General features: G+C 32.4%; 6 protein-coding genes across 16 annotated transcripts; 5 read left to right on the plus strand and 1 right to left on the minus strand.

Moving 5' to 3' along the window:
* The first annotated feature begins 282 nt into the window (after positions 1–282).
* LOC132793334 (carboxylesterase 5A) lies at positions 283–2,937 on the plus strand. Its single transcript, XM_060803183.1, has 2 exons — positions 283–710; positions 1,452–2,937. The coding sequence occupies exons 1-2, from the start codon at positions 305–307 to the stop codon at positions 2,849–2,851; spliced, it is 1,806 nt and encodes a 601-aa protein (XP_060659166.1). The 5' UTR covers positions 283–304; the 3' UTR covers positions 2,852–2,937.
* Positions 2,929–23,753, minus strand: LOC132793335 (beta-1,4-glucuronyltransferase 1). 2 transcript variants are annotated; one of them, XM_060803184.1, is made up of 4 exons: positions 23,669–23,753; positions 3,604–4,601; positions 3,376–3,529; positions 2,929–3,310 (listed from the first exon to the last, which is right to left on the minus strand). In XM_060803184.1, the coding sequence occupies exons 1-4, from the start codon at positions 23,735–23,737 to the stop codon at positions 3,122–3,124; spliced, it is 1,410 nt and encodes a 469-aa protein (XP_060659167.1). In that variant the 5' UTR covers positions 23,738–23,753; the 3' UTR covers positions 2,929–3,121. The 2 variants fall into 2 exon arrangements, with proteins under 2 accessions (XP_060659167.1, XP_060659168.1); XM_060803185.1 differs by lacking the exon at positions 23,669–23,753 and adding an exon at positions 4,910–4,994 and having other exon boundaries at positions 2,933–3,310.
* On the plus strand, positions 5,337–10,795 carry LOC132793332 (G protein-coupled receptor kinase 1). 3 transcript variants are annotated; one of them, XM_060803177.1, is made up of 15 exons: positions 5,344–5,704; positions 6,881–6,957; positions 7,015–7,088; positions 7,154–7,255; positions 7,318–7,392; positions 7,759–7,820; positions 7,883–7,934; positions 7,994–8,185; positions 8,241–8,396; positions 8,456–8,782; positions 9,481–9,581; positions 9,639–9,857; positions 9,978–10,184; positions 10,290–10,452; positions 10,512–10,795. In XM_060803177.1, the coding sequence occupies exons 1-15, from the start codon at positions 5,592–5,594 to the stop codon at positions 10,692–10,694; spliced, it is 2,103 nt and encodes a 700-aa protein (XP_060659160.1). In that variant the 5' UTR covers positions 5,344–5,591; the 3' UTR covers positions 10,695–10,795. The 3 variants fall into 3 exon arrangements, with proteins under 3 accessions (XP_060659163.1, XP_060659161.1, XP_060659160.1); XM_060803180.1 differs by lacking the exons at positions 9,639–9,857; positions 9,978–10,184; positions 10,290–10,452; positions 10,512–10,795 and adding an exon at positions 9,298–9,385 and having other exon boundaries at positions 5,337–5,704; positions 9,481–9,569; XM_060803178.1 differs by lacking the exons at positions 9,481–9,581; positions 9,639–9,857; positions 9,978–10,184; positions 10,290–10,452; positions 10,512–10,795 and adding an exon at positions 8,917–9,277 and having other exon boundaries at positions 5,337–5,704.
* Positions 11,666–17,540, plus strand: LOC132793336 (glycerol-3-phosphate acyltransferase 3). Of its 5 annotated transcripts, XM_060803191.1 has the most exons (7): positions 11,668–11,887; positions 12,272–12,490; positions 12,554–12,796; positions 13,725–13,961; positions 15,457–15,690; positions 16,810–17,066; positions 17,139–17,540. In XM_060803191.1, exons 1-7 carry the CDS (start codon positions 11,753–11,755, stop codon positions 17,434–17,436), a joined length of 1,623 nt encoding a protein of 540 aa, XP_060659174.1. In that variant the 5' UTR covers positions 11,668–11,752; the 3' UTR covers positions 17,437–17,540. The 5 variants fall into 5 exon arrangements, with proteins under 5 accessions (XP_060659173.1, XP_060659174.1, XP_060659169.1 ...); XM_060803186.1 differs by lacking the exon at positions 15,457–15,690 and having other exon boundaries at positions 11,670–11,887; XM_060803187.1 differs by lacking the exon at positions 13,725–13,961 and having other exon boundaries at positions 11,671–11,887.
* On the plus strand, positions 18,143–21,853 carry LOC132793337 (transcriptional coactivator yorkie). 3 transcript variants are annotated; one of them, XM_060803193.1, is made up of 5 exons: positions 18,144–19,168; positions 19,613–19,701; positions 20,054–20,206; positions 20,654–20,706; positions 21,669–21,853. In XM_060803193.1, exons 1-5 carry the CDS (start codon positions 18,444–18,446, stop codon positions 21,771–21,773), a joined length of 1,125 nt encoding a protein of 374 aa, XP_060659176.1. In that variant the 5' UTR covers positions 18,144–18,443; the 3' UTR covers positions 21,774–21,853. The 3 variants fall into 3 exon arrangements, with proteins under 3 accessions (XP_060659177.1, XP_060659176.1, XP_060659175.1); XM_060803192.1 differs by having other exon boundaries at positions 18,147–19,168; positions 20,051–20,206; XM_060803194.1 differs by lacking the exon at positions 20,054–20,206 and having other exon boundaries at positions 18,143–19,168.
* On the plus strand, positions 22,770–27,927 carry LOC132793333 (probable serine/threonine-protein kinase nek3). Of its 2 annotated transcripts, XM_060803182.1 has the most exons (7): positions 22,770–22,960; positions 24,067–24,156; positions 24,241–24,351; positions 24,478–25,105; positions 25,172–25,679; positions 25,767–26,296; positions 26,346–27,927. In XM_060803182.1, exons 2-7 carry the CDS (start codon positions 24,117–24,119, stop codon positions 26,836–26,838), a joined length of 2,310 nt encoding a protein of 769 aa, XP_060659165.1. In that variant the 5' UTR covers positions 22,770–22,960; positions 24,067–24,116; the 3' UTR covers positions 26,839–27,927. The 2 variants fall into 2 exon arrangements, with proteins under 2 accessions (XP_060659165.1, XP_060659164.1); XM_060803181.1 differs by lacking the exon at positions 22,770–22,960 and adding an exon at positions 23,777–23,859 and having other exon boundaries at positions 25,767–26,439.
* The last annotated feature ends 33 nt before the right edge of the window (positions 27,928–27,960 follow it).

Here is a 27,960-nt window from a genome sequence, read left to right on the forward strand (position 1 = left end):
TGCGATTAATTATGATATTCTAACTTAAAATTCTATATATACTTTAAAGGTCTATTTATGTATGTACATGTTAAGTGATTATTTCAAGAATGTGCCAAATTTTCTTAGACCCAATTACGCAATTGTGGCTCGGTGTGGAAACATTTATTCCCATAGTTACGAGAGCCTAGCAACAGCATTTGTAATATTTTATGGGCCATGGCAACGGAGTAATTGGCCGTAAATTTGATATGAATATGAAAATATGTTGTGTGGTTTCATTTAAAAAACCATCTAAGCATGTACACACAAGTTCAAATTCAAAATGTGGTCAACGAATTTATTTTTTGTTTTATTAACTTACTTTCATTTAAATTTACTCTACGTCGTTGTTAGCAGCGTGGATGCACCCTTCATTCACATACCCGGAAATGGATTTATATCGGGCACCTATCTTAAAATGTTCCGTACTCAAAACATTAAAGCATATTTGGGTATACGGTATGCACACGCAGCAAGATTCTCACCTCCCGATGTGGAGCTGCCACCATGGAAGGGCATCTTTAACGCAACATCTTTCGCTCCAAGTTGTTGGCAAGCACCCCAAGCGGCATCAGAGAGCCCACAATTGGATAAGGTTTTGGAAATCATTTCGGGGGGCATGTCAAGTGAAGCTAGCGAAAGGAAATACGACGAAAATTGCTTAAACTTAAATGTATTTGTACCTGACGGTGAGTGATTTTAACTCATAATTAAAGAAAATTATTACAATATCTCAAATTTAAATCGATTATAAAGTATTTGTTAACCTAAAGCATTTGTTATACTTAAAATTTAAGGTAGAGATTTTTAAAATAATCCTAAAAAAATAGATTTTAATAATTAAAAATTCCCTTAGCTTCGCCCGCGTTATATTTTGATATGTTTACTTTGAAGAAGATGTTACAAAAACTTAAAATAAATTTATAAATATTCGAAATGAAGAAAGATGTCCTCGATAAGAAATTCAATGTGAATCTTGCACCCTTCATTGCCGCCTCGATTAAAGATGTGGGATACTTTTTCAAAACATATATAATTTCGTTTCCTATTAAACATCTGACAAAATTTATAACTATGAAAAATTAAAAGAATTCAATTTTTGTAATGTGGTTGCTTTATGGTTATAGCTTTTGCATTTCTAAAACTACATAAACGGTAAATACAACTAATTAAGTATACGACTGTTTGTATACGAACAAGAATTAACAACAAATTAACTTATTACAAAAATTGCTAACATAAATTAAATGTAATAGTTGCTCTTAGTTATTATAAACAGATTCAATGGCATAAAAAGAATATAGTTTGTAATATCACTATAGAGAGCAAATAGGCTTCCTTATTAAGTATACGACTTGAAGACCAACAAGTACAGACACAACACAATAGCTTTTAATGTATATATTTTATTTGAAAATATTTTTTTGCAGGACTACCTGAAGTTGACGGATATGCAGTGATTGTATGGATCCATTCCGGAAATTTCTCAGCTGGCAGTCCTTACGACATCGAGCCCTTCCAAATGGTTTTCAAGCAAAAAGTGATTGTGGTTACCTTTTCGTATCGTCTCAATATTTTTGGATTTTTTTCGACCGATGACGGCGAAGCGCAGGGTAATTATGGATTAATGGACCAATCAGCTGCACTCTACTGGGTGAAAAAGAATATTAATTATTTTGGGGGTGACGAGAATCGCATCACCTTGATGGGCCACGATGCGGGTGCAATAAGTGCAGCATTGCATATGACATCGGGGGAATGGTCGAAGGGTGCATTTCATAAAGTGATTATAATGTCTGGAAATCCTTTAACCTATGTGCGAATGCCACATGAATACAACGCTGATTTGGATAGGATAGCAATCATTTTTGGATGTGCTCGTCGACCAACGTCAATGCTAGTACAATGCTTGCGACGCGTTGATCCAAAGATTATTACCGAAAATCTGCCACTTGTGAATTGGGGTCCAATTGTTGATTACGGCTTAAGTAACACATCGTATCCTTTTATCGAAAATCAACCAGAAATACTTTTTAGAAATGGTGCATTTCATAATGTACCCGTAATTATTGGCATTACCGATATGGAGGAAGTACTAACCATATTTAAGGACTATATATCTTCTGAGTTGACGGCCGATGATCTCTCCAACTTCTTTAATGATATGGCCATGGGTGATATACAGAAAACAACGGGTAGCAATGAATGGTGCATGAACTTCCCACTCATTGCGGATGCGATCGCTTTTATGTATTCCGGACAAACTAGTGACGAAAAACTAACAGTAAACACAAATGTAATCAATGCACATACTGAAAAATTCTACATAACTCCAATCCAAATGTTCATCGATATATTGAGTAAACATCAGACCATTTACACTTATAACTTTAAGTTTCGATCGCCATCGTTAATCGTGGATCTTCCAAGTTGGGTTGGCGTACCAAAATATTTTGACCAGATTTTCGTTTGGGGTATACCATATATGAACAATATCGTCGAGTGGAAATCAACGGATAAGAAAATCGCAGATATTGTCATGACTCTGTGGGCGAATTTCGCTAAAACATCGAATCCAACAAAATCCAATGTCTACATTAAGTGGAATACGGTTGAGCCGCCTAAATATTCTGTCCTCCTTATCGATGAGAATTTTAACTCGGAATATCTTTCGAATAATCATCGAGTGATGTTTTGGAATAACCTATATCCGAAACTTTTACAATTTGCTTCCGAGTGTTGCAATTCCACAATTTCAGCAGCAACATATCCAATCACACCCACAATATTTTTATATATAAGCATGTTATTTATATGCATACAAATATAAATAATTACTATTTGCATATCATACAATTTATAAAAACGTTTATATATTACACGAGAGTTTATTAAATATATATTGACATTATCTACGATGCGAATGAAATGTTGTTTTCTTTATGATGTCAGATGATTTTTTTGTGGAAGACTGATGTTCATATTTTTATAGGTGAAGAGAAAAATAAATATATCCTTTCTGACTACATTTTTTCACAACATTTGAAAAGAAAATGTGACTACCATTATTGCTAGTAGTTGAATAAGATAAAAAGTTTATTTACAAATGTGGATCATTTTTATAACGTGCAAATATTTCACTTTTAAACACATCAAATTTCTTTCGATTCGCGTTATTTTGCTGTTCTCGCCAAGCGGGCCGCGCTTGCTTTCTTTGCAGACCCCAGTGGCAGGTGAAAACTGGCGATAGCACCAGAAATTTGTATCCAGCCACGTACATTTCATATACCTAAATAAAATGAGAATTCGATTTTATTTAAATATAAATTTCATACCACAAATTATATTACTTACTTGGGAATTTCTTGTAAATCCATAACCAGTAAATCGTTCATCGTGAACTGGCACTTTATCTATGGCGATGTAAAAAGGCTCATATAAAAATTCAAAGTTCGTAACCGTATGACTAACGCTGACTGCAGTCTCATTTCGTTTTGATAAAAGCCATCTATGCATAAGATCGAAAACAAATAGAATTTGGATAAAGACATGTGAAACCAAACAATTAAAAATAGCCCTTACCTTGTAAAATTTGTCGCATATTGATTGTAAATGAAAACTTTTTCGTGGAATGGCCTGGCGAGCCCTTTTTTAATTAATGCTATGAGCGTATCTTTGGTGCGCGGAAATGTAGCACGAACATCAATTTCAAATGTGGGAATCACATACGCACAACTTCCCTCGCAACGCGCGGTCTTGAAGAAATGGTTTAGTTGCACAACACTGTTGATGCTGGGAATGATATCGACATCTGTTAGAAAAACATATTTCGATTGACATCCTTTGCGAGCCACATTCCGCATATGATTCTGGGGATATGTATTTTTTTGTCGCCACTCTAAAGTCTTGGCCGTACGAAACTTTAACAGAGCCTTTAAGGTTCGCTCTGGATATTGACAATTGTATTTATTTTTAATATTCACTGTATCCATTTGAACTGTTGGTAAATTGTCAAATTCCCGTGGTACTAAGATATGAAATGTGGTATTCGCCTTCACATTTGGAAAGCACAAACGCAAATATGTCACAAAATATCGTAAAACAATATATTCTTCATTACCAGCGGAGAATAAGGCAACTGATAAAGGACCACGCCAATTTTCAGCAACCTGAGGCAGCGAATATAATCGTTCTACAGAGCTCTGGGTAGCCAGACATATCAAACTGGCTTCAGATGATTCAGCATATTGATCTCCGACAACAGCGAAATCCTTTATTTTGTACATTTGCTGGCTGTCCCACCGTCCATATCGTAAGTCAATATTATCAAACGTCAATGAGATTGTGTTATTATTTTTCACTGGCAAAGCACCCTCAAAACTGTATTTTGGCAAAGGCAATGGTTTATTGACAACCTCCAGATTCTGTGGACAACCTGGCATAGCTTCAGCCTTTAATTGTGGAACACTTTGTCCTGCATTCGTGTTATGTGCTGGTGGATAAACCCTGACTAGCCAGAAAATGTTGACGGACAGCATTATAAGTAGAATCTTTATGGAGCTACATGGTAGCAAGCGGAACTGCAATTAAATTCAAACGTAATGCTACTTGAGAAATATCCAAATGTGTACGTGATTCTAGCGAAAGTAAATGTAACAAAATAAAACAAATATGATTTTTTAAATTACAATTTATTTCATATTAATAAATACATTTGTATACGTAAAAGTAAAAACTATTGTTAGGTACACAAATACAAATACTATATTTTGTAAACTTTTTGATTTGATTTTACAAAGTCATTAAAAGTCAAATATTACAGATGGGTGCTCAAAATACAAATAAAACTATATAATATATTTTTAAATATTACAAATTGTCAATTTACCATTATTAACGACTACACTAAACAAGGACGAAATCGCAAACTGAACATACATGTACATATATGTATTTGTCAGTAAACACTAGAGATTTAGATACATCGAAAGAACAATTAATTTATCGATGTTAAATCGATGTCTCTCTACCTCTAACAATTACCAGAAACACAGGGAAGTGCTCTTTTTAAAATTAATCATTTATTGACATTATGATTCATTGAATGAAATGTTGCTAAACTATATGGCTAATGGCATATAAAAAAATTGGATAGAATTAAATAAAAAGTATCCAATTCTAAAGCTAAAACTACTGCATTCGCAGGAGTTTCATTATTTTCTTATAGGTAAAAATAAAAGTAACGCAAAAGTACCTTACATTCATACGCATGTGTGAACGGTATTTGCAAAGAAGTCGCGTTCAAAACAATATATATCATAGTAATCTTCAGACATACATACATAAACCTATATACATACGTATGGACATAGGTTTTTTGATTTAATTTTTTCTCGCAGCGCCTCAACAAATAATTAAAAACTGCGTAAATGTTAATGCTTTGAAAATCGCGTACCTCGTCGTGTGTGTGCCATTTAATCGTATCAACTTGCTGGAGTCAAGTGATAAGAAAAATTGGTGAAGAAAACGTAAACATAACACATATTGTACATACTACACCGTTAAACGAAATGGCAGATTTGGAGGCTGTTCTAGCTGATGTCAGCTACTTGATGGCTATGGAAAAGTCGAAGTGTACACCAGCCGCAAGAGCCAGCAAGAAGTTAATATTACCAGATCCCAGGTACACACATTTGAATCATATTCTTGTGAATATGTATGTATATGAAAGTGTTTTACTTGCATGTGGGTATGTACATAAATACAGTATACAGTTCCAAAAGTGTATGCAGACTCATACAAAAACTATACCCATTGTATTTATGTGCATGTGTCTGTTGGTCTATAGACCTTGTTAAGGATTAGAAAGAGACTCTGCAATCAACATGCATGCAAATATTTTCGAAAACATTTATCCAGGGGGTACACCTACATACATATATGCATGTATCTACACACCAGTATGTACCGTTATACACTCAAATATAAAAGAGGCTGATATATGTAGATATGTATATATACATACAAATACTGTGCATACTTTGGATTTAGATACATACGTATCTATAAACATTACCACCACAAATGAATTGCTAGAAGTTCTATGATTTTTATTGTATTAGTCTGTGCAAAATGTATTTATAGGTATTTCGTACAATTTTACTGTGGTTGGAAGTTCTTAATCAGAGAGAATGCCCTTATATTGTTTACCACAATCTTGGACCACAAATGTATGTGGAAATAATTGATAATGATGATTTATTGTAGGGATATAAATATTAAACACTCCTATGACTATATAAATAAATAAAAGCATATATTTTGTTTAATTGGTGTATAATTAATTGTTCTTTTGTTAATGGTATTATTCATATTATGTATAGACATGCATGTCCAGCCTAATTGACAGAACTATTTTCAAAACATATAAAAATATATACCTAGAAAACGAGTGTGGACTCAAATCTGCAATAATGTGTCGTTTCTCTAACGTACGAACTAAAAGTTTATCATCTAAATTTGGGGCTAAAATTCGTCTTGAATCTTGGCTGTGTGAAACAATTAGGTCGCGTCTAGAGACAATAATAACACAATACTCTCGGGGCACTAGTTGAAGCGACCTTGTTAACGACATAAATCTAAAGTGTAACTCCCATTTCACTAAGCAGACGAACAATATCATGTTAGGAACAAACATAACAAAAAATAAATAAATAAGATTATATGTACCACAAGAAGACTAGGCAAACCTAACAACTAATTAAAAAAAAAAAACAGATTATACTGCTCATTGGTTCTTGTTATTCTTCTGGCATTCGCTTTAAACGCATTAAATGTTTTTCATATATTTTCTTTACAGTGTCAGAAGTGTTATGTATAAATACCTGGAAAAGGAAAACGAACTCAGCTTTCACAACATTTTTAATCAAATTATAGGTATTTAGCAATCCATAGATTTTAAATGCCCATTCTAACTCATAATTTGTTTTAAAGGTTATTTGTTGTTTAAGGATTTCTGCGAAAACGACTCCGAAGAACCAATTCAACAGCTAAAATTCTATGAACAGGTATTACTATAAAAATATATATTTTTTAATGTTTTTTTTTTTATAAACTCAATATTTTTTTTAAGATAAAAAATTTTGAAAAAACGGAGTGTTACGAAGAGCGCAAGAAGTTGGCAAGAGAAATTTATGACAATTTCATAATGGAGGAAATGCTGTCACACACTTATGTAAGAATATTCATTAAATTATTAATTAAATATACATATTTATTAAACAAATTGATTTTTAGGAATACTCGAAAGATGCTGTCGCTAATGTCCAAAAGTATTTATTAAAAAATGAAGTTCCTGTGAATTTATTTGAAGTAAGCAAATTTATTTAAACTATTCTAATAATATTACAAATTATTATACCATATACTTGTATATATATTAGGCGAAAGTTAAGTAGAAGTCTAACAGAATAAATACATTTTTAATCAGTCATCAGCATACCTGATAGATTCTTCATCTTTTAAAATAAAGAATTTTTAGATTTAAGCTTAATATTTTAATATCGCTTTTGATAGTAGTACTGAATTAATATAGAATCTGACATCATTTGGAATCCAGACCATTTAACATGAGCTTTGAAAGTATCAAAAATAGTAAACTAAAAATAAAGTTTATTCATATGTGCAAGTTAAATACTAAATAAAAAATGTATTTGTTTGATCTGTTTTCTTTTACAGCCATATATGGAGGAAATCTTTGGCCAACTTAAAGGCAAACCGTTTAAAAAGTTTTTAGAAAGGTTAGTAGATCATTAACCTCTAGTTTCAAGACGCTTTAAATTTTAATCTGTTTATTTTGCAGTGACAAATTTACGAGATTTTGCCAATGGAAGAATCTGGAGCTCAATATACAGGTACGCCCAACTATTTAGTAAATTATTACTTTAGCTATTAACCATCAAATTATTCGCAGTTATCAATGAATGACTTTAGCGTACATAGAATAATAGGACGTGGAGGATTTGGAGAGGTCTACGGTTGCCGAAAAGCTGATACAGGAAAAATGTACGCAATGAAATGCTTGGATAAAAAGCGCATTAAGATGAAACAGGGCGAAATGCTGGCATTAAATGAACGCAATATGCTGCAAGCAGTTAGCACAGGAGTATGTTGATTAATTCAAAGTCAAATTGGATTTTCATTATAAAAGATTTTTTTAGATTGATTGCCCGTTCATTGTGTGCATGACATATGCGTTTCATACCCCGGATAAATTGTGTTTTATATTGGATTTAATGAATGGCGGAGACTTGCATTATCATCTATCACAACATGGAGTTTTCAACGAAGATGAAATGAAATTCTATGCAGCTGAGGTAATATAGGTTTAAATTGTACATATAGGCCCAATTATTTAAATTGATTTTTCCATTAGGTCATTTTGGGTTTGGAACATATGCATAAGCGCTGTATTGTTTATCGCGATCTGAAGCCTGCTAACATTTTGCTTGATGAAAATGGACATATTCGAATATCTGATTTAGGATTAGCATGTGACTATTCCAGAAAAAAACCCCACGCTTCTGTGGGCACTCATGGATATATGTCACCTGAAGTATTATCGAAGGGAACATCTTATGATTCATGTGCCGATTGGTTCAGTTTCGGTTGCATGCTCTACAAACTACTCAAAGGGCATTCACCATTCCGACAGCATAAGACTAAAGATAAACATGAGATCGACAGAATGACATTAACTATGGTATGCTACTATAATTCTATAATCCAATCAAAATTTCAACTTTTTCTGTTGTACATATATTTACCTTTAATATTCATTACACATCCCACTTTAAACAAACAACATTACATACCTTTTTGTATATTTAATTTTAGTATGACAACAAATTTCAATCAATCCACATAGAATCTTTTTATACTCACACAACTGATCAGATATAAAGTAACATGCATTAGCTTATCATTAAGACAATAACTGACAGTGTCATGGACTTTGAGAAAAAAATCTTTTTAAGGCTGATTAGGTTTTCTTTCGAAATTCATGTCCATTTTTCAAGCGAGTTTGTTTCAATTCTGCAGCACTTGTGTTAGATAGTTAATTTTTAGATTGGAATAATTGCTGTTCGAAAATAATTATTTTGAGTAACTTGGTTAAACGTATCCACTGTTTGAAAAATAAACATTTCAAGTAAAAGTTTTATTTAAAATAATTCACCTACTGAAATCTCTCGACACATACATGCCGTTGCCAAGAAGCTCTTGCGCGATGAAATCAAATCATACAAACTCACACTTGCGTTCATAATCGTACGATAATTACCAATTTTTTGTTGACACTTAATAGGTGAGTCATTTCAATAATTTGCCATTTAACATAAATTAACAAAATGTTACAATAAATTGTATAGAAATAAAAAAAAACTTTTGTTTGTGTCGCAGAATGTCGAACTTCCAGATACCTTTTCTGTGGAGCTACGGAACTTATTGGACATGCTTCTGCAAAGAGATGTACCCAAGCGACTTGGCTGCATGGGAAACGGGTATGTTTCGTAGTATATCTTTTATTTGAAATTCTTATTAATGTTGAATATTTGCAGTGCTGATGAAGTCAAAATGCACAATTTCTTTTCGGGAATTGATTGGCATCAAGTTTATATTCAAAAATATACTCCACCTTTAGTACCACCTCGTGGCGAGGTCAATGCCGCCGATGCCTTTGATATTGGATCTTTTGATGAGGAAGATACCAAGGGCATTAAATTAAACGACAGTGACCAGGATCTCTATAAACATTTTTCATTAACAATCTCCGAAAGGTGAGCTAACGTAACGTAAAGATGGACAATGCTGCTATTATCAAATTCTACCTAATTTATTGATTAGTTAAAACAATTTAAATTCTGTAGACGTACATTAAATTTAAATCTTCTCTTCAGGTGGCAGCAAGAAGTATCTGAAACAGTATTCGAAACAATCAACATGGAAACCGATAAAATCGAGCAAAAGAAAAAATCTAAACAAAAACAGCACTTTGATGCCGATGAAAAAGAATCAGATTGTATACTGCATGGTTATATAAAAAAGTTGGGAGGATCGTTTGCATCATTATGGCAAACTAAATATGCTAAGTTGTATCCAAATCGGTATGCTATTCGTTAACATTAAGCTCCTATAAGTTACAGTTTCAATCAATTTTGTTTGCCGTTTCTTTGTTTTTTAATTTAATGCTTAAATTTTTCATATTTTAGCTTGGAACTTTATTCTGAAAGTGGAAATAACAAGCCGGAACTTATATTCTTGGACCAAGTAGAGGATATTTCATCTGACTTTATTCAATACAAAAATGAGCAATGCATTCAAATACGTGTCAATGACGGCAGTCGCGATGGAAGGATAATTTTGACAAACTCGGTAATACTTCTTTTTTTAGTAGCTTGTGAAATTACTAAAATTATTATATTGTGTAACAGGATGAAATCGGCTTAAAGGAGTGGTCGTTGTCATTGAGATCGGCACACAAAATGTCACAGGATCTTTTAGGATCGATGGCTAAAAAAGCTGGGAAGATTTATGGCAGTGAGAGGGATGCAAACAAATCAATGTACATTCTTGGAGGGAATTGTTCAACAAAATCGTCAAATGGCTCCAATTAAATATTACATGTAATGAAATTTATTATGTCATATAATAGGTTTCCCTGCTCTGAAACTCTCTGAAAAAAAACAAATAGTTTCAATCAATGTGAAAAGAATCCTAATAAAACACATCATGTAAAACACTCTGAAAATTTATATACACTTGGTGAGCCTGTATAAACTTTTGTGAATGGTTATTTTGTAAGGACATTTATATGTACCACATCATTGTTTACTGTTGAACAAAACAAACAGTTTCAATTTGTTGCGCATGCTTTTCATTCGATCTCCGATATAAAAACAAAATTCACTTGGAAGCGTCGGTCTTATAGCATACCGAAATCATACCACACATCGTAGAGAGTATAGAGCTCTCAAAACCCCACTGCCGATATTGTGCTTCCGTAAATGTAGTAGCGAGATTGCTGGTCTTTTAGTTTTAAAAATATTACAAAGTATGTAGCAGTGAATAATTAAGAATCAATTAAATAAAAGAACATTTAAAAATATTGTCGTATGGCTTTTTCGGTAAAAAATTGTATTTTGAGCAAAATTGAATTTTAATAATTTGATTTGAAATTGACGATATTTTATATATTTTAACTATTCCGTACTTCATAGATTAATAATTCTTACAATTTCCAAAATTGAGCTGGCTGTTAAATATGAGCTCAATTATCGTAGGCCGATCGATAAACATGTTCTCTCTTTGTTCCATACCACTTTCGCAATTAATACATAATTTAAAAGAATTTAAATTATTTGGGTTATATTTTTATTTTTATTTCTTTCTTTTTTTTTCTGTAATACGTTAAATAATAATTAGTCCGTGATAAACCAAATATATTCACACTATAGCTGCATAAAAATGAAATGTGTTCTGATTCCATATTCCAAAGTCAACATTAAATTACAAAGCGCTTGGGCCCGATAATTTCAAATATTAATCGATTTTTCGATAAATTTAAACCCAGTGCTATTTACATTTATCAGTTTGTAGTTATTTTCGCTTAATTATATCGTACGAGTCAAATGTGATTTTATTTCTCTATCAATATTCAAATTATTTATATAGAATGTTCTATGGAATAATTAATATTTGTTGGATTCCGTTTGCGGGATTTGTTTCATTTTTGGTTTTGTTATCTGCCATTAACAAATCGGTCGGTGTTCGAAAGGCATACGTAAATATACTTTTAAGGATATTTGAGGTAAATAAATTAAATTATTTTAGTAAAAACGAGCGTGGTGGCTCCATGTGTGTCTATCGAGATCTATAGCTACTTATATATATAGATATTTTTATTTTTATAAATATATCTAACTTAGCAATTCGTATGCTCTGTTCTAAAGCATTGATAAATGCAAAGTTCATAAATATAGCTTGTTTCAAATCCAGTAATTTGTAAAGCATATATATTGCCCATTCCATTAATATTGATATAGAAAGTATTCAAATGGATTTTAAATTCAAACAATATACAAAATTCGTTTCGAAATAAGTAAAATTTATTATTATAAATAATCTCTGTAGACACAGGTGCGTGAACGCAAGAACTTGTTAGTAACTATAATTATAAATTGCTTGCTTTTAGTATGGTCGAGTCAGCATCGAATCGGCGTCAAAAGTGAATCAAGCGATTGCCAAAGACAAAATCAATGTTGATCAAACACCGGGCGTAGAACAAGTTGATGGTAGCAATGCAAAGGAGTCAAATGAAGCTACAAACGGATCAGTGTTGATCACTCGAGATGTCGTTCTTCTTCCCGAGGCTCAAGAGTCAGCGCATGATAAAACCAATGGCACCAAAAAGGTGATTTATATATGAAAATAATATGAATTATTAAATACTGACTTATATATTGTGCACTTACAGGAGGAGATCTGCTTTGATTTTGAAAATTGCTTGGATTATGTAAAATCGGGCGTGGAAGCCATTATCGAGGATGATGTAACATCACGATTCGAAGCCGAGGAGCTTAAGAGCTGGAACATGTTAACACGTACAAATCGTCATTACGAATTCATATCTTGGAAAATAACTATGATATGGGTTATTGGATTCGCTATACGCTATACGATATTGATGCCTCTTCGCGTATTAGTTTGCTTCATTGGTGTAAGTATGTAGGGTATGGGTAGCAGTATAATTATTTTTGTTATTATAATTAACAGTTGTAGTAACTAGATAACATATTTGGCTGTTGCTACCAACTGTGTGACGAAAGAGTGATTAAGTCAGATAACAACATTTCCCAACCTTTTGAACATAAGTACAAGTTTTGATCGTTCCTCTTATCAGAAAGAATACGACACTACAATTCAATAACACATGTGTCTATAATTGGCCATCATTCGATTGTTGTTGCTTAGCGAAACCTCGAATGAAGCTCATAAAATGACATCCGTTTTTTACATAACAGTCCTTGATATCACAAGACGTGTAATGTTAAAAGTCGACTTGACTCTTGTCTGTCCGTAAATTAATTTATCCACCCGTCTGTAAGATTGTTGCGCGTAAGCAAATTAATCAAATCTTTGATTGAGGCATTTTCCTACTAGCACAAATCACAAACCGTTTATTATGAGACCTTACGACTGAACTTTTATCATTTTTATTTATTACAATTTTTAAGCTTTGTTTTTTTAATATGCATGTGATTTTGTGTATTGAGCTTGGTGCAGAGTATCGAGTATTCTTAACTTCAAACTTATTTTATCAATTTGGCTAATCCCTATTTAAAATTTATAACATTGCTGAACAACTGAATTCTCAAAATTAAAGTAGATCTTCTTGCACATCGTAAATCTATTAATTTATTTTTAATGATTTTCTTAGAAAATAGACTATATAGATATGATTAATCTTTAATAAATAGGTAAAATGAATTTTGTGATTAGAACATAGTAATATTTTAAGAACGAAACAAAACTAGGCAAACATTTTTTAGAAAACATTTTTTTAACTTATTTTTTATTTGATTTGATTTTATGGAGCCGCGTTTCTTTACAATATTTCTCTAATTATATTTTACTTTGGTTTTTAGGTTGTATTTGCAGTTGTTGCCAACGCGTTTGTGGCATTAATACCTTTCCGATTTTTGCGGCTCTCCTTAGCGGATTTGTCATTTAAAATTACATTTCGCCTTATATCCAGTTCCTTGTCATCCCTTGTAATATTTCACAATAAGCAGTATAAGCCCACAACTTCTGGGTTTTGTGTAGCAAATCATACCACCCCATTGGATGTGGCAATATTATCAACAGACTGTACATTTTCCTTGGTGAGAAAGACGATTTTTTAATTCAATGATTGCATATAAAATTGAAGAAAGACATTTAACTATAAATTCCATACCCAACTCCATATGTACGGCATTCGATAATTCAATACTAATTCATTGATTAATATATCAAGTTTGAATTTAAATTTCGAATTGAGATAGTATTCCACATCTTCATAATATCACTTTTATATTAAATCAGCATTTTGTTCAATTTTATATGTATACTATCTATATGTGTGTTATGCTTCTGTCTTTTGTCCTTGCGTTATGGTTTTTTAATAGTATATTTGAAAACCTGTTTTTGTATTCTTTTGAAACATTTAGTTGTGATTCTTAAAAATTAAGAAAGGAACATAATCAGGTAAGATAATTTCCTAACCACGTATTTTTTATATCCTTTACCTAAAATATGTTTAAAAAGGTCGGTTATGATAAACTTGTGAAAGTTGAGTCGATATCGCAAGAATTGGGGAATTAGAATAGGTAGATTTAAGCGAATAGAAACAAAAATAGGAAAATATTCTTAAAATTAGGGACAACATGTTATTGCTTAATATAGTAATATATATGAGTCGGTTCGCATCGACTAGACTGCTCTCATTAACCAAATCCCAACAACAGAAATAGAATAAATAAATAACTCCGTAAGTCCAGATGACTTATTTAGTATATTTAGATTTGTACAATTATGTTATAAAAAATGTGAATATGAGGCTTTTAATTTAAATATTTATTGTTATTAACGCGTTGTAAACACGTTTATTTATTTCGATCACCATTTCATTTAAAAAAAAAAATATTGTACAAGCATATCAGGGGGCCACAGAAATCGTTCCCGCTTAAAAATCCCTCAATTTCATTCCCCTGTCAACGACTCATACCACCAAAAAATTTTGAGCGTGATATTTCGCTCTAAACCTGCTGTCGCTGGCTTTCGAAATGAAATTAAAGGTTTAATCGCACATTTATTTTTATGGCACTTCTGGGTGTGTATGTATGTATATTTGTTTCCTGTTATTCGTTAAAAGTTTTGAGGACGTACATCAATTTATTAAGTATAATTAACAATGTATTTATTTGAAGAAATTCAAAAAAAATCTAGTCTTTATTGGTGTTTAACAAATTTATTTTGTCTTCTTTCTTTTTAAATATCTTAATTATTTCGACGAAGAAGTCAATTCTTACTCTTGATTGTAATAGATTTCTAGATTGATTTTTAAATTATCCGTTTTCGGACTTTTCATTGACTAGTTGCTTAACGTTAAATAGTTTAATGACCACAACGAGATCCTTAAATGTTGTTCTGACAATGTTTATTATACTGACTGCTTACAGGTTTTGATGCTAAATATAATTAATTTGTTTACATATATTTTGTATCGATCGACAACTGCCAATATTAATATTATAAATTTTAAACTATACACCTGTGAACATTTAAACTTATGTCGAATACCTACAAAAATACGACTTTTGTTTTATGCAATCTTAGGTAGTGTGGTTAACATTATGTACAGCTGCTGTGGGAAATCTAAAGGATGGAAAGCTTAAGCGTGCTGTTGTAAGTTATGTTCTTGGTCAGTGTTTCGGTGTCTTGTCCAGCGCCATTTCCGCTGTTATCACATACCATAATGAAGATAACCGCCCGTCGTCAGGTATTTGTGTGGCAAACCATACCAGCCCAATCGATGTACTGGTACTGATGTGTGACACAACCTATTCTTTGGTAAGACAATTTACGAAATTCGATTGGAAATGCACTTTAAAAATGTACTTACAATAATTTGGTAACCTTTCTTCACTCTTATAACTTTATGGCATTATCGAATTGGTTTATATGATGTATTGGGAAATTAACACATTTCATGTTTTTAATACCTTTTTAATTTTTCGTAGTATTTCTGTTTTTTATTTTTGAAAAATAATCGTAGTTTACTTATTCAAAAATATTTAATGCTGCGCGTTTCTATTTTAATGCATCATTAAAAGTATCGATATGTAATTTTGCATAGACTATCGATTTTTAATTTTGCATATAAAAACCACTCCTAAAAAACAACTGCAATTATTATTTTCTCTTGATATACCGATCTGGGTTTTCGTTAATTTATTAAATTTGATTAGCATATTTTAACCTTGTGTAACTTTGTGATTGATGTACACTTCAATATAACTACATCTATTGATACATAACAATAATAATTGCAGTGAATTTTGAATAAATAACACATATGAGGAAACTATTCGTTATTATTTATTTTATGCTTGGTAACTATATATAAGTATTGATCTGTTATATATATTGTATATATTCATTGTCAAGAATTTTGATTTCTACCTACTTTGTTACAATTTCTGGGTGGCGCAAAACTATATCCGTTCTAAAAAATTGCGATATTTAGATAAAGGCACAAGCAACAGAAAGCAAATGTCACAAGTTTATTATCCCCTTTTTAGATAATTATATATTGGTATAGGCTATAATTAATTGGTATCAGGATATTAAGTGTAACAGTACCCGAAATATTCGACAACGGTACCAATTTTACTTGTAGAAAAAATCCACTCCATATTTAAGATATACGAGATAATAACATACATACGGCATGCTATTTTCGGCAGAACCCAATTTAATGCGGAATGAATAAAATAGATATTTTGGACAACCTACAACTGGAAACTGGTGATGCCCACCTATGTATATCGCAATTATCCTTAAATGTAAAAACGTAGTATGGTTTGTGTAAATTTCTTTGTGTCTTAAAATAGTTAATATATTGTGCATGTTATTTGTGGAATGACCAAACGATGCATACAAATTTAAATAATGCGACATATATTTTAGATCGGACAACGACACGGCGGCTTTCTTGGTGTCTTGCAAAGAGCGCTGGCAAGAGCGTCACCGCACATTTGGTTTGAAAGAGGAGAAGCGAAGGATCGCCACCTCGTAGCTGAAAGACTGAAACAGCATGTGTCAGATCCAAATAATCCGCCTATTCTTATTTTTCCGGAAGGCACTTGCATTAACAATACTTCAGTAATGCAGTTTAAAAAAGGCAGCTTTGAAGTAGGCGGCGTAATATATCCCGTAGCTATAAAGTAAGTGCCATGGTGTTCAAGAGATGGTGGAACGGCGAGAATAGGAACGATAACATCCGATATAAATTTCAGATACGATCCAAGATTTGGCGATGCTTTTTGGAACAGTTCAAAGTACTCAATGATGCAGTACCTTTATATGATGATGACCTCATGGGCAATTGTCTGTGATGTTTGGTATCTTCCACCAATGTACAGGCAGGAAGGAGAATCAGCTATTGACTTTGCGAACCGCGTTAAGGGAGTGATTGCGAAGCAAGGAGGATTAGTAGATTTGGTTTGGGATGGCCAGCTCAAACGAATGAAGCCCAAAAAGGAGTGGAGAGAAATTCAGCAAATTGAATTTGCTAATCGACTAAAATCTGATTGACATTGATTTTATACTTTATATTTAAAACTGTAATTACAAAGATAAAAATTATAAAATAACTGACCTTACTTAATATACGATGTATATGATAGTGAAGCCAATAATTTGCCATTTTGTTTATGGGGGAACTTTGTATTGCTAAGCTACAAATAAATCTGAAAAATGCATGTAAGATCTCGATAAAATTTTCTTCATGTGGTGTTTGAAATTTCGATAAATTTAATTCACGTTGTGTTAATTTTCCTCAAATTTTGAGGGTTTCACACAAAAAATGGAAACCTGTTGCATTTTCTTAAACAGCCCAATTAGTTTCAAATTCAATTTGTAAACCCAAAAAAAAATATATATAAATTCATGCAAGCTCTGACATAGTCGAAATATACATTATTTTACAAAACATTCATATGTATTTAATGCAAATTGGAAGAAAACGCCTAATAAAATTGAGAGTAATAAGGTTGCTTTTATAGGTTATCGACCATTTGGATGCATTTTATTTATCGAAAATTCAAGTTTTGATCATCACAATTCTCTTTTAATTTTTACCATTTCTTTCGTCAATTTTAAACGTGTTGCGTTATTAAAAATACAAATATTGTGTTTATAGAAATATAATCAAACAAAATAATATGATAAAAAAAACGTCAAAAAATGTTTGTTTGATAACGATAAATATTTATCGATATTTGTAGTAAAAACAATGGAAAAAATGGTGGACGATAGCCTTAATATAACTTGTTGTGTTATGTTGGCAGTTCTGTTCGGAATGGAATAATATACATATATATATGTATATATAACAAATGTTGTTTAAGTCCTAAATAACACAAATGGAAACGAGAAATTAGGCAATTTTCAAAGTACAAACATTGCCTTTAATAATGAAGTGACTTAGATGGACTTACAAACAAATGAAATATTTGGAAGATTTTGTAATTTGTTTTTGTTTAATCCGCCGTTTGCATACATAAACGTTTTGTTTTATTTTACATACATATACGTTAACGATGTCATTAAGCAATAAAAGCAGCAGCATAAGCGAAAAAGATATCGACGATGAAGATATGTTGGCACCCACCAAACTCTCAACAAATCTTGTTGTTCGAGTCAATCAAGATTCTGATGACAACTTGCAAGCCTTATTTGATAGTGTGTTAAATCCAGGCGATGCAAGGTTGCCATTGCAGCTCCCGTTTCGTATGCGCAAGCTACCGAATTCGTTTTTCAATCCACCTGCTCCTTTGCATTCGAGAGCAAATAGTGCTGATTCCACATACGATGGCTCGCAAACCAACATCAATAAGACTGTCGCGCAGTCCGAATTGCAGTCGCCCCTCCTCTCACAAAATCAACAACCGCAGCCATCGCAGCAGAGTCGTCTAGCCATACATCACTTTCGAGCACGCAGCAGCCCAGCATCTCTTCAGCAGAACTACAACGTTCGGCCTAGAAATGAGACAAGCGCGAACAGCAATCAAGGTCCAGGTCCTGCATATCCAGATAATAGTGTGGATTTCCCGAATGCCACGGCAAACAATATCGACTTAGATGTAATCAGTACTTGCATGGGACAACAACAAGCACAGGAGAATCCGATTTCAACGCAAACCATACATAAAAAGCAAAGATCGTATGATGTTGTCAGTCCAATTCAATTGCAAAGTCAATTGGGTGCATTGCCACCCGGATGGGAACAAGCAAAAACGAATGATGGCCAGATTTACTATTTGAAGTGAGTATCCTACAATATTTATTTTTTATTTATCATTAAGCTCTGCATTCTATGTTCTGTTCCCTTAAAAAACAGAAGAATAGAGTATATTGCATTTGTGCGGAGCAGAGTACGCTCTAAGGAACGACCCAATCTATTATTTATATTTTTGATTAGCAACATAAAAAATCAAATTTAATCCAGTACGTCTGTCCATGTTAGAGCATTGATCTCTAGGATCTGTAAGAGCTTTACACCCCAAATTTTATAATAAGTTTTCTGTTGTTATACGTAGATCAAGTTTATTTTGAATTTTGGGTGATATACTTTATACAACCATGAAAACTTCACTCTTATCCATTCTTTATTCGAACCATTCTGGAAAAGTGACTTTAGATATTTCTGAAAAATTTGTAGTGGGTCCAACCTCAGTAAACTAACTAATAATCAATATAATGTTTCCAGCCATACTACAAAAACTACGCAATGGGAAGATCCGCGAATTCAGTTTCGCCAACAACAACGAGCAATTGCTGAGCGGACTAAACCAAATGGTAAGTATGATTAACAAATTTGTATATTTTTTATGATAATTGCCGTGAATAAACCAGGAAAATAAGTATATACAAATTGACTATAATAGGTGATCCCTTGACAATAATTTCTTGGATATACATAAATACATGCATACAATAAATAACTTTTACATTTGTATAGGAAAGAATCGGTTTTCGGACAAATTTACAGTGAGATTTTAATTGCTGCTAGGGTTCAAGATTCTTTTTAAAACTTTATTTAATTTTTTAAATTATATTTTTGCTAGATACGACTGATAGTGAAGTTACGCTTAAAAAAGAACATTGAATATTACTTGAAATGATTTGAGGTATTTTATTTATTTAGCAGATTTAATACAAAATACAAAAACTAGCGCACCGACTATTGCTAGCCACATTGGCCCTTTACCTGAAGGTTGGGAGCAAGCTGTTACAGAGTCTGGAGACGTATATTTTGTTAATCACAATGATAGAACAACTTCATGGAACGATCCAAGAATTCGTAAGTATAGTCAAAATCTTTTCCGATTGTTAGAAAACGGAGCTGGTGTTTACAATTATACGATTCCAAAAACCCGTTGTCCTAATGCTCAAAATGTTAATTGGGTTTACCAATTTTAACAATTTCCTCTGAGAAAGAGTTTAAGGCTTCAAAAGGAAAAAATCCAGCTTGTGCTTCCTAACCATGTCCCAATTGTATTCCTGCAAAGAACCCCTTTAATTGGTACCGAAGCTGCTACAACCTATAATTTTAAACAGTTTGGTGAATAATTTTCAAATCGTATATAAAAGAATCGATTTATGATGACTGACTACAAACTATTGATACCGGCCTTCGTCATCATCATTGTTTTTGTTTTTTTTTATTTTTAAAGTATAATAATTATTTGTTTTATTATTTCACATTGTTTTATTTTCCTTATTTTTGTTATTATGTTTAATTTTTTAGAAACTGGACTTAGCGGACTGGACTGCCCCGATAATTTAGTATCGTCTCTCCAGGTAATTCCTAATTATTACTGTAGATTTATAATATTTATTTTTTTATCAGGCTTTAACCTACCCCTCATATTAAACATGAAAACGTCTGCCGGCTGCGGCGACAAAATTATTTTTTTGTATCATAGATTTTATAATTGTCTTGCAATTAGGTAAAACAATATTTGTTTTATTCGCTTTAAGTCGATAATATATCGATATCGGCAAGACTTAAGTTTAAAATTCACAATTTTCATAATTTTTCTATTTAAATACTTTTAAATAACCCGTCCAAAAGCGAGGATATTGAGGCTATAAGGCTTATATTTATACCCGCTACCCATAGGGTAGAAGGGTATTATAACTTTGTGCCGGCTGGAAATGTATGTAACAGGTAGAAGGAGGCATCTCCAACAAAGAATATATATTCTTGATCAGCGTCAACAGCCGAGACGATCTAGCCATGTCCGTCCGTCCGTATGAAACACTGGATCTCAGAGACTATAAGAGTTACAGCTCTAATTTTTTTCGACAGCATTTGTTATGTTTGCACGCAGATCAAGTTTGTTTCAATTTTTGCCACGCCCCCTTCCGCCCCCGCAAATTAAAAAAATCAAATAACAAGCGTAATATTAAAGCTAGAGCTGCGAATTTTGGAGTATACAATAATAACAATAGTAATAGTGATTTCTGGTTGCGATCAGATAAAAATTGTAGAAGTTATTAAAGAAATACTTTTGCGTGGGCAAAAACGCCTACTTACTAGGGGTTTTAGTTGCTTGGGCCGACAATCTGGTATATTATGCCGTCTATGGTATATTTTAAATCTGGTACTATATCGATATAACAAATATACCATTTGGTATATTTTTTAGTATTATTGTATTTTGGTATATTTTGAAAATACACCGCAATATTTTGCTTTTATTCAAAATGGGTAGCTTGTTTTAAGCTAATGTCATTGAATTTATATTTTTTTATTTCAGATTGGCGATAACATTTGCAGCAATATTTTTAATGATGCCCAAACTATCATTAGTACACCGTCTTCCCACAAACCTGACGATTTGGAATGGTATAAAATAAATTAATACATTTTTATGTGTAAAACCATTTAATTAGATATTAAAGTTTTATATTTTGTATTAAAAAATAAATATTTTTGCATATATTTAACTACATTTTAACTTTTCTATTCATGGGAACATAATATACATATGTATATTTCATTGTCGTCGACGGAATTAATAAAAAAAATTTCAAGCCTGTTCTCGTAAAACAGTTTTATTGCTACTGCGTGAAACTATATTATGTTATACATGGGAGCTCAACGCTTACTGAACGTATTTGCACCAAGTAAAGCTTGTTTTAGGAGTCGATTGAAGCTATGAAGAAGAATGACACGAAAAATTAAAGAAAGTTGCTTTCAAAATTGGTAATTTTGCGAAAATAGTCTTCCGACGATATAAAACTACAATAGTTTTTAGCAATTTAATATTTTAATACTTTTTAAAGATATCAAATATTTTCGCAGTTCAGATGTAAAAAAATATCGATAACACAAAGCTGCAAAATCGTGATCTTATTTAAAAACTATCGAATTTCGCATGGAACCGTAAATCGCAATAAAAAACAAGGTATAAGCAAGTGTTCAATATACACATATACATACGTAAGTACATAATGACATAATGTCAAGATTTTGATCGAAATGTATTATATGTATATGTATATGCTTTGACATTCAAAACTCATATTTTCAAAACCCCTTTTAATTTATGTATTCATAACAAAATAGTTGTGCATTAGGGTGTTAGTTAAATTGTAATTATTTTAATTTAAAAAAAAAATGTAAAACAATGTTTTTGGTAGTTTTTCTAAATTAAAAGCATAAATTTCTTATATATGTTTAAATACTATACATTCTCCACAAAAGTAAATAAATATCATAAAAAATGTACCCCAATAATTTTTTCGTATCTTGAGTAACCCCCATTTCCAAACACCCATACATATACACGCTCCGTACACATATGTAAATGTATGTAACTCTATCACTGCATTCTTCTGCTTAGGAGCTGACACCTGTGTGTGTGCGCACAAGACGCAAACTGAAAGAGTCCATTGAATGCATTACCTTTGGTAAAAAAAACATAGCCAGTTTTAGGCCACTTCTATGTATAGTAGATGGTGTTTTATCTGTTATTGTTTGTTTTAACCTGAGTTTGTGTTTTAAATCATCATAGCTATGCGTTCAACCTTTCGTGCATAAAAACAGGTACAAAAGAAAAAAAAAATTATTTAAACTTACTAATTTCGAAGTTCAAATTCACCATATTCTACAAATAATTTCTAAATTTCAACTTATATTAGTGCCTTAATTTAAAGATGACTAAATAAAATTAAATATAAAATAAAAATGTTAATTATGATAATAAATAACTATCTAATGCATAACGTACACAGAAATTCATCAGTATGTAAGTGCGGGGAAAGGTGCTCATGTGTAAATGATCCAAGCATAGCAACGCATACACATAAACAATTGTCTTGTATACATGTGTCTGAATAGTCTGCAGCGCTAGATTTAATGAGATCTGGTTTTGATTGCAAAACTATTATGTTGTTGCAAATATTTGGATGAAAAAGACGCTTTTAATGTAATTTTTAAAATATACAAATATTTATATATATTTATATACATAAATGTGTGTGTGTGTGTGTAATTCACGCTGGCCAACTCCTCAAGTGCTGTCGTACAAAGAGCACTGCTTGCGTAGCGTGTGTATGTCAATACAAGCAGTGCGGATGTATGCATGATCATATATACGTACATACATATATACATACGTATGTGAATGCGTAGAGATGAAGTAGACCTTGGCACATTGTACATACCCAGACAGCCAGAGCACTCTTACTTTTCAGTACGATTTTATTCCCAAGTCGAGCAAAAATGTATCGATTGTGGTTTATTTTTATTTACCATGGATTTTCGCTTTGCTGGATAATCACAGTGTAGCAGTGAAGTTGGTTTGCAGACAAGACACAACATTTAGTGAGTTTGCGAAAGAATTGCACCAAGTTTTTGGGAGTTAATCAATCTCCAAAGGATCATGGATGATCCGAAGTCCCTGTGTATGAATTAAGTTTCTTGAACCGCACATATTTTTTAAGGTAAAATTAAAATTAACTTTGATATGAAAGAAAAATAAGACGAAAACGGACTCAACAAACTAGAATAGTGCCTAAAGAAACATAATAATCGAAGTCAAATCCGATGGTTTCGTTAAGTTTAATTTATCGTCTGGAGATAATGATAGTTTTATACATATTTAAGGATAAAGATTATTTGTATTTATTAATAATAATTTTTCTATTAAGGGTTTCCTATTAAGTAACTTTCTTTCAACTTTGGTCGCCCACTTTTCAACATGTTACGTTACTGGAGTATAATTTTTCTTATAAATTGTGGTATGTTCTTTATTGTCATACGCATTAGTTTTAATACTCTCAAATAAAAACCTTTTTAAACTTTAAAAATCCCTATAATTTTAGCGTTCTGCACGGAAACGCAAATAACACAAACCGTTTACGGATTTTTGGATTTCACAACAACTATTGGAAATACTGTAATGGTATTTTCTCCACAAAGCGCTCCCCCATTAGGTAAGTTTGGATCCTTCAGAGATTGGAACACTATCGAATTTGAGGTTATATTAGTTTATTTAGGGTGTCATTAACAACTTCGATTCTTATTCCCTATCATTGATTTCCAAATATTGTTCGTTGCAGAGATTTCCATTCATAAAACAACACCGAAGCCTACAAGTATTATTGAAACCAGACCGAACACGAAACAGAATGAGCCTAGTAAAGATGGTATTAAACCGACGCCACTTATCGCGACCAGTTCAAAAGAAGAAGCCGAAACAACTTCCTCATTTGAAAACAATAATATAATAAGTCTATCCAACACGCCAATTAAAACATTGGACTATCCAGAATATGCCTTACTATCTCGTCAACCTGAAGAGTTTGTAGAGGAAACTTTCCGTTTGGTGAACTTAAAATCCCGATCAGATGGCGATAGACAACGAATCTATCCGTCAAAACGGGACAACACTCACAATCTTTCCTCTGGATTGTACTCAAATAAGAAGAGCGAAAGCGTCAGTAAAATCAGTGCAATCAGCGCAAAATCCTCAATCAAATATGCGCAATCTCCTCAATCAGTGAGCAGTTCAGAAAAAAGAAACAAAAACCGTTCGCAGTCGTCATCACGCGTTTTAAAAACGATAACTCCTCAATCAAGTAGGACGGTGGAATCGACACCACAGCAGAACGGATTCACTAAAAGTAGTCGTAAAAGCAATAGGGATCCAAGTGAAAAGCGAAAATCGTCACGAAATAAGGGAAAGAGGTATAGTATATAGATTTTTTTATTTGAACAAACTTTTTTCAATTCCTATTCCCTGTTTATTTGCAGGAGACATAAAAATACTCATAGTTCAAGCATTCAAATCACGGCAACAGCTGTTGACACAAGCTCGCGACGATCTTTTAGAACAAAAACCAATCAACCATCCTTACCATCTCTTCCATCTCCACCCTCAGAGGAAAACTTTGCAAATCTTGGGCAAAACACTTTAAAACTAAATAGGCGGCCTGGTCGCTGGCAGTATAAATCGGCTCCAAAACCCAAAGTTAATATAAGGAAAACATCCAACAGCACAAACAATAGTAAAAATGCTACAAGCGCCGATAGCATAAATGAAGCTATTTTAGAGACGGACGATAAATTTGCCACACAAAAACTGAATAATCTAGGTAGAGATTTGGAAGCGGTCGGCTCGCAAAATTCTGTTGTTGCTGATAATGATGAATTGAAACCTAAAAACTTTGTGCGTACATTAAATGTGGAGATATCAACACCCAGCAATTTTGTTGACACTTACTATGAAATCGCAACCATAAAAAGTCCATTTGTTTTCCAGGTAAATACCGGAACATGTATATCAATATTCAAGAGGATTTTTAAGATTATATCTATTACCTAATTTCAATTATATTTGTATTTTCAGGCTGGACTTGTGAAGAAGACCAGGTTTTTGACAATAACATCAACTATAGAGAAAACATTGAAAACCGATCAAATTGAGGAGTATTCCAAGGACGATGGCCCCTTGTCCGAAAATATTTTGGAATCCACAATGGCGATGAATGAACCATCACTGGATGGAAGCATATCGACTTTAAAACCCATTTATATTACTGACAGCCTAGAGACCCCGGAATTAGAGACAATAACCGATTCATTTTCAGTTACACAAACCAAATTGCGAACTCAAATCTTGCCAATTATCTTTGAAAAGAAGAATGAGACTGTACAAATAACACTAGTGCAAACTTTTGATTATACTAGTTTAGTAACCGTTACGCAGACAATTTCGCCATTTAGAGACAATTTTATTCCAGCAAAGAACTTTAAAGATTTCGCTGCTATTTTAGATGAGGCTGGTTCTGAATTAAACTTGGATCTCGAGTTTGGTGATGAAGGCAATGGAGGGCAGTTTGAGGGAAAAGTTAAATTGGAATCAAAGGGAAATTCAACAAACATTATTCCTAACATTCAATCAGAAAAAAATAAATATTCCTGAAATTTCCGTTTTAAATCCACTTAATCCCAGTAACAACCTAATTACATCCACGCGTCCTGTTATTAAGCTTGAAACTATTTGGGAATCATACGTAGTACCACTTGTTAGAGGAACAGACAGTGTGTTGAGAACATTGTCGAAATCCGTTGGCGTAGTCGAGAAGACGGAATATATTACCGAAGTTTCAACATTGCCAGTGCTCCCCATGTCACAATATCCATATTCTATTAATCCCTTTTATAATCCTCTCTTGCAACTACCCCAACAGCAACTAATCACATCCACTTCGATTCTTAACACATTGGTTACTGCAACAAGCAGCAAAGTATTAAAATTAACATTTGGAGCTAGGACCGCATATACCACAATATTCTCCACTTCAGTTGTTCCAACTGAAGTCACTCAGTTGATAACTGCAACCCTTCCAGTTCAAAATCAAGGAGCATTCCCGAACTATTATCCACCTCCGTACCCTCCATTCGGTTATGTTGGTTAAGATCAAGTATTGCTCCTATAGTAGATTCTTCTGCGCTACTATCATCCATAATACTCAAATTTATTTCCAATACTCATTTATCGAACCTACATTTTTTTTTTTTTATGAAAACTCATTACTCTTGTGATCCAATTTTAAACCTATTGAGGGAGTCACACGCTCAGAGTATCGAGCGGGTAATGCTAATTGGAATTATCTATCACATTGGTCGTTTTCATTATGTTTTATATCATATTGTTGCTTGCCATCGACCTGCAAGTAAGTTTGGCACTTAGATTAATTATTCTTTTAGAAATGGTGCTTTATAAAATGGCAAATTATTCATATTCTTAATTGTATTATACTTCATACAAAATTTCAAATTTTTACTCATTTAGATGATTACTCAAACTTTTAAAACATTTTTGTTATTTTTTCATTAAAACAATCCTCTACTACAATAGGCTAACGAAATGTTTATCGACAATATTTTATCGATTAAAACTACCAGTAAAACAGCAGTTACAATTCCATTCTCTTGCTAGTAGTAATACAGTCTCATTATCATGATCGCGATGAAAAAACGCGTTTTAGTAGTACTTGTCTTGTTTGTAAATTGTTGTTGTAAAGTGGATATAATAATAAAATCAATAATTTGGCCTTGATGAATTTAAGATTTTTTCTATAATATTAACGCACTTCTGTGAATTTAGATAAAATTCTTGTTGACCGATTTGTTAGGATTTACTATTAACGGCAATATTGTAGAACATTTTCATTTCGTTTAAAAACAAGTCGCGAATAAATACATAACTTTCTCTCTCCCGATTTGCCTCTTTTTGTAATATCAATTTGTATATACAATTTTTCATAACAGTTTGTACATAGATACATACATATGTATATCTAAAAAGAGTATGACTCACAACTAGAGTTTGCAAAAAAACAGTCGTAACTATAGTTTTAAGTATTACCCCACTTTATTATTACCAATTACTGGGAGTTTACGGGAAAAGTTTTTCACTTTTTATAGTAAATAAATGTCATTTGTAATAATTATAATTAAATTGGCCGATTGCACATAATTGTAAAGAAAAATTAAAGCTAATTAAATAATAATCACAATCGCGTATTTTTTCCTGC

Source organism: Drosophila nasuta, chromosome 3, assembly GCF_023558535.2.
Source record: "Drosophila nasuta strain 15112-1781.00 chromosome 3, ASM2355853v1, whole genome shotgun sequence".
Lineage (NCBI taxonomy): Eukaryota > Metazoa > Arthropoda > Insecta > Diptera > Drosophilidae > Drosophila > Drosophila nasuta.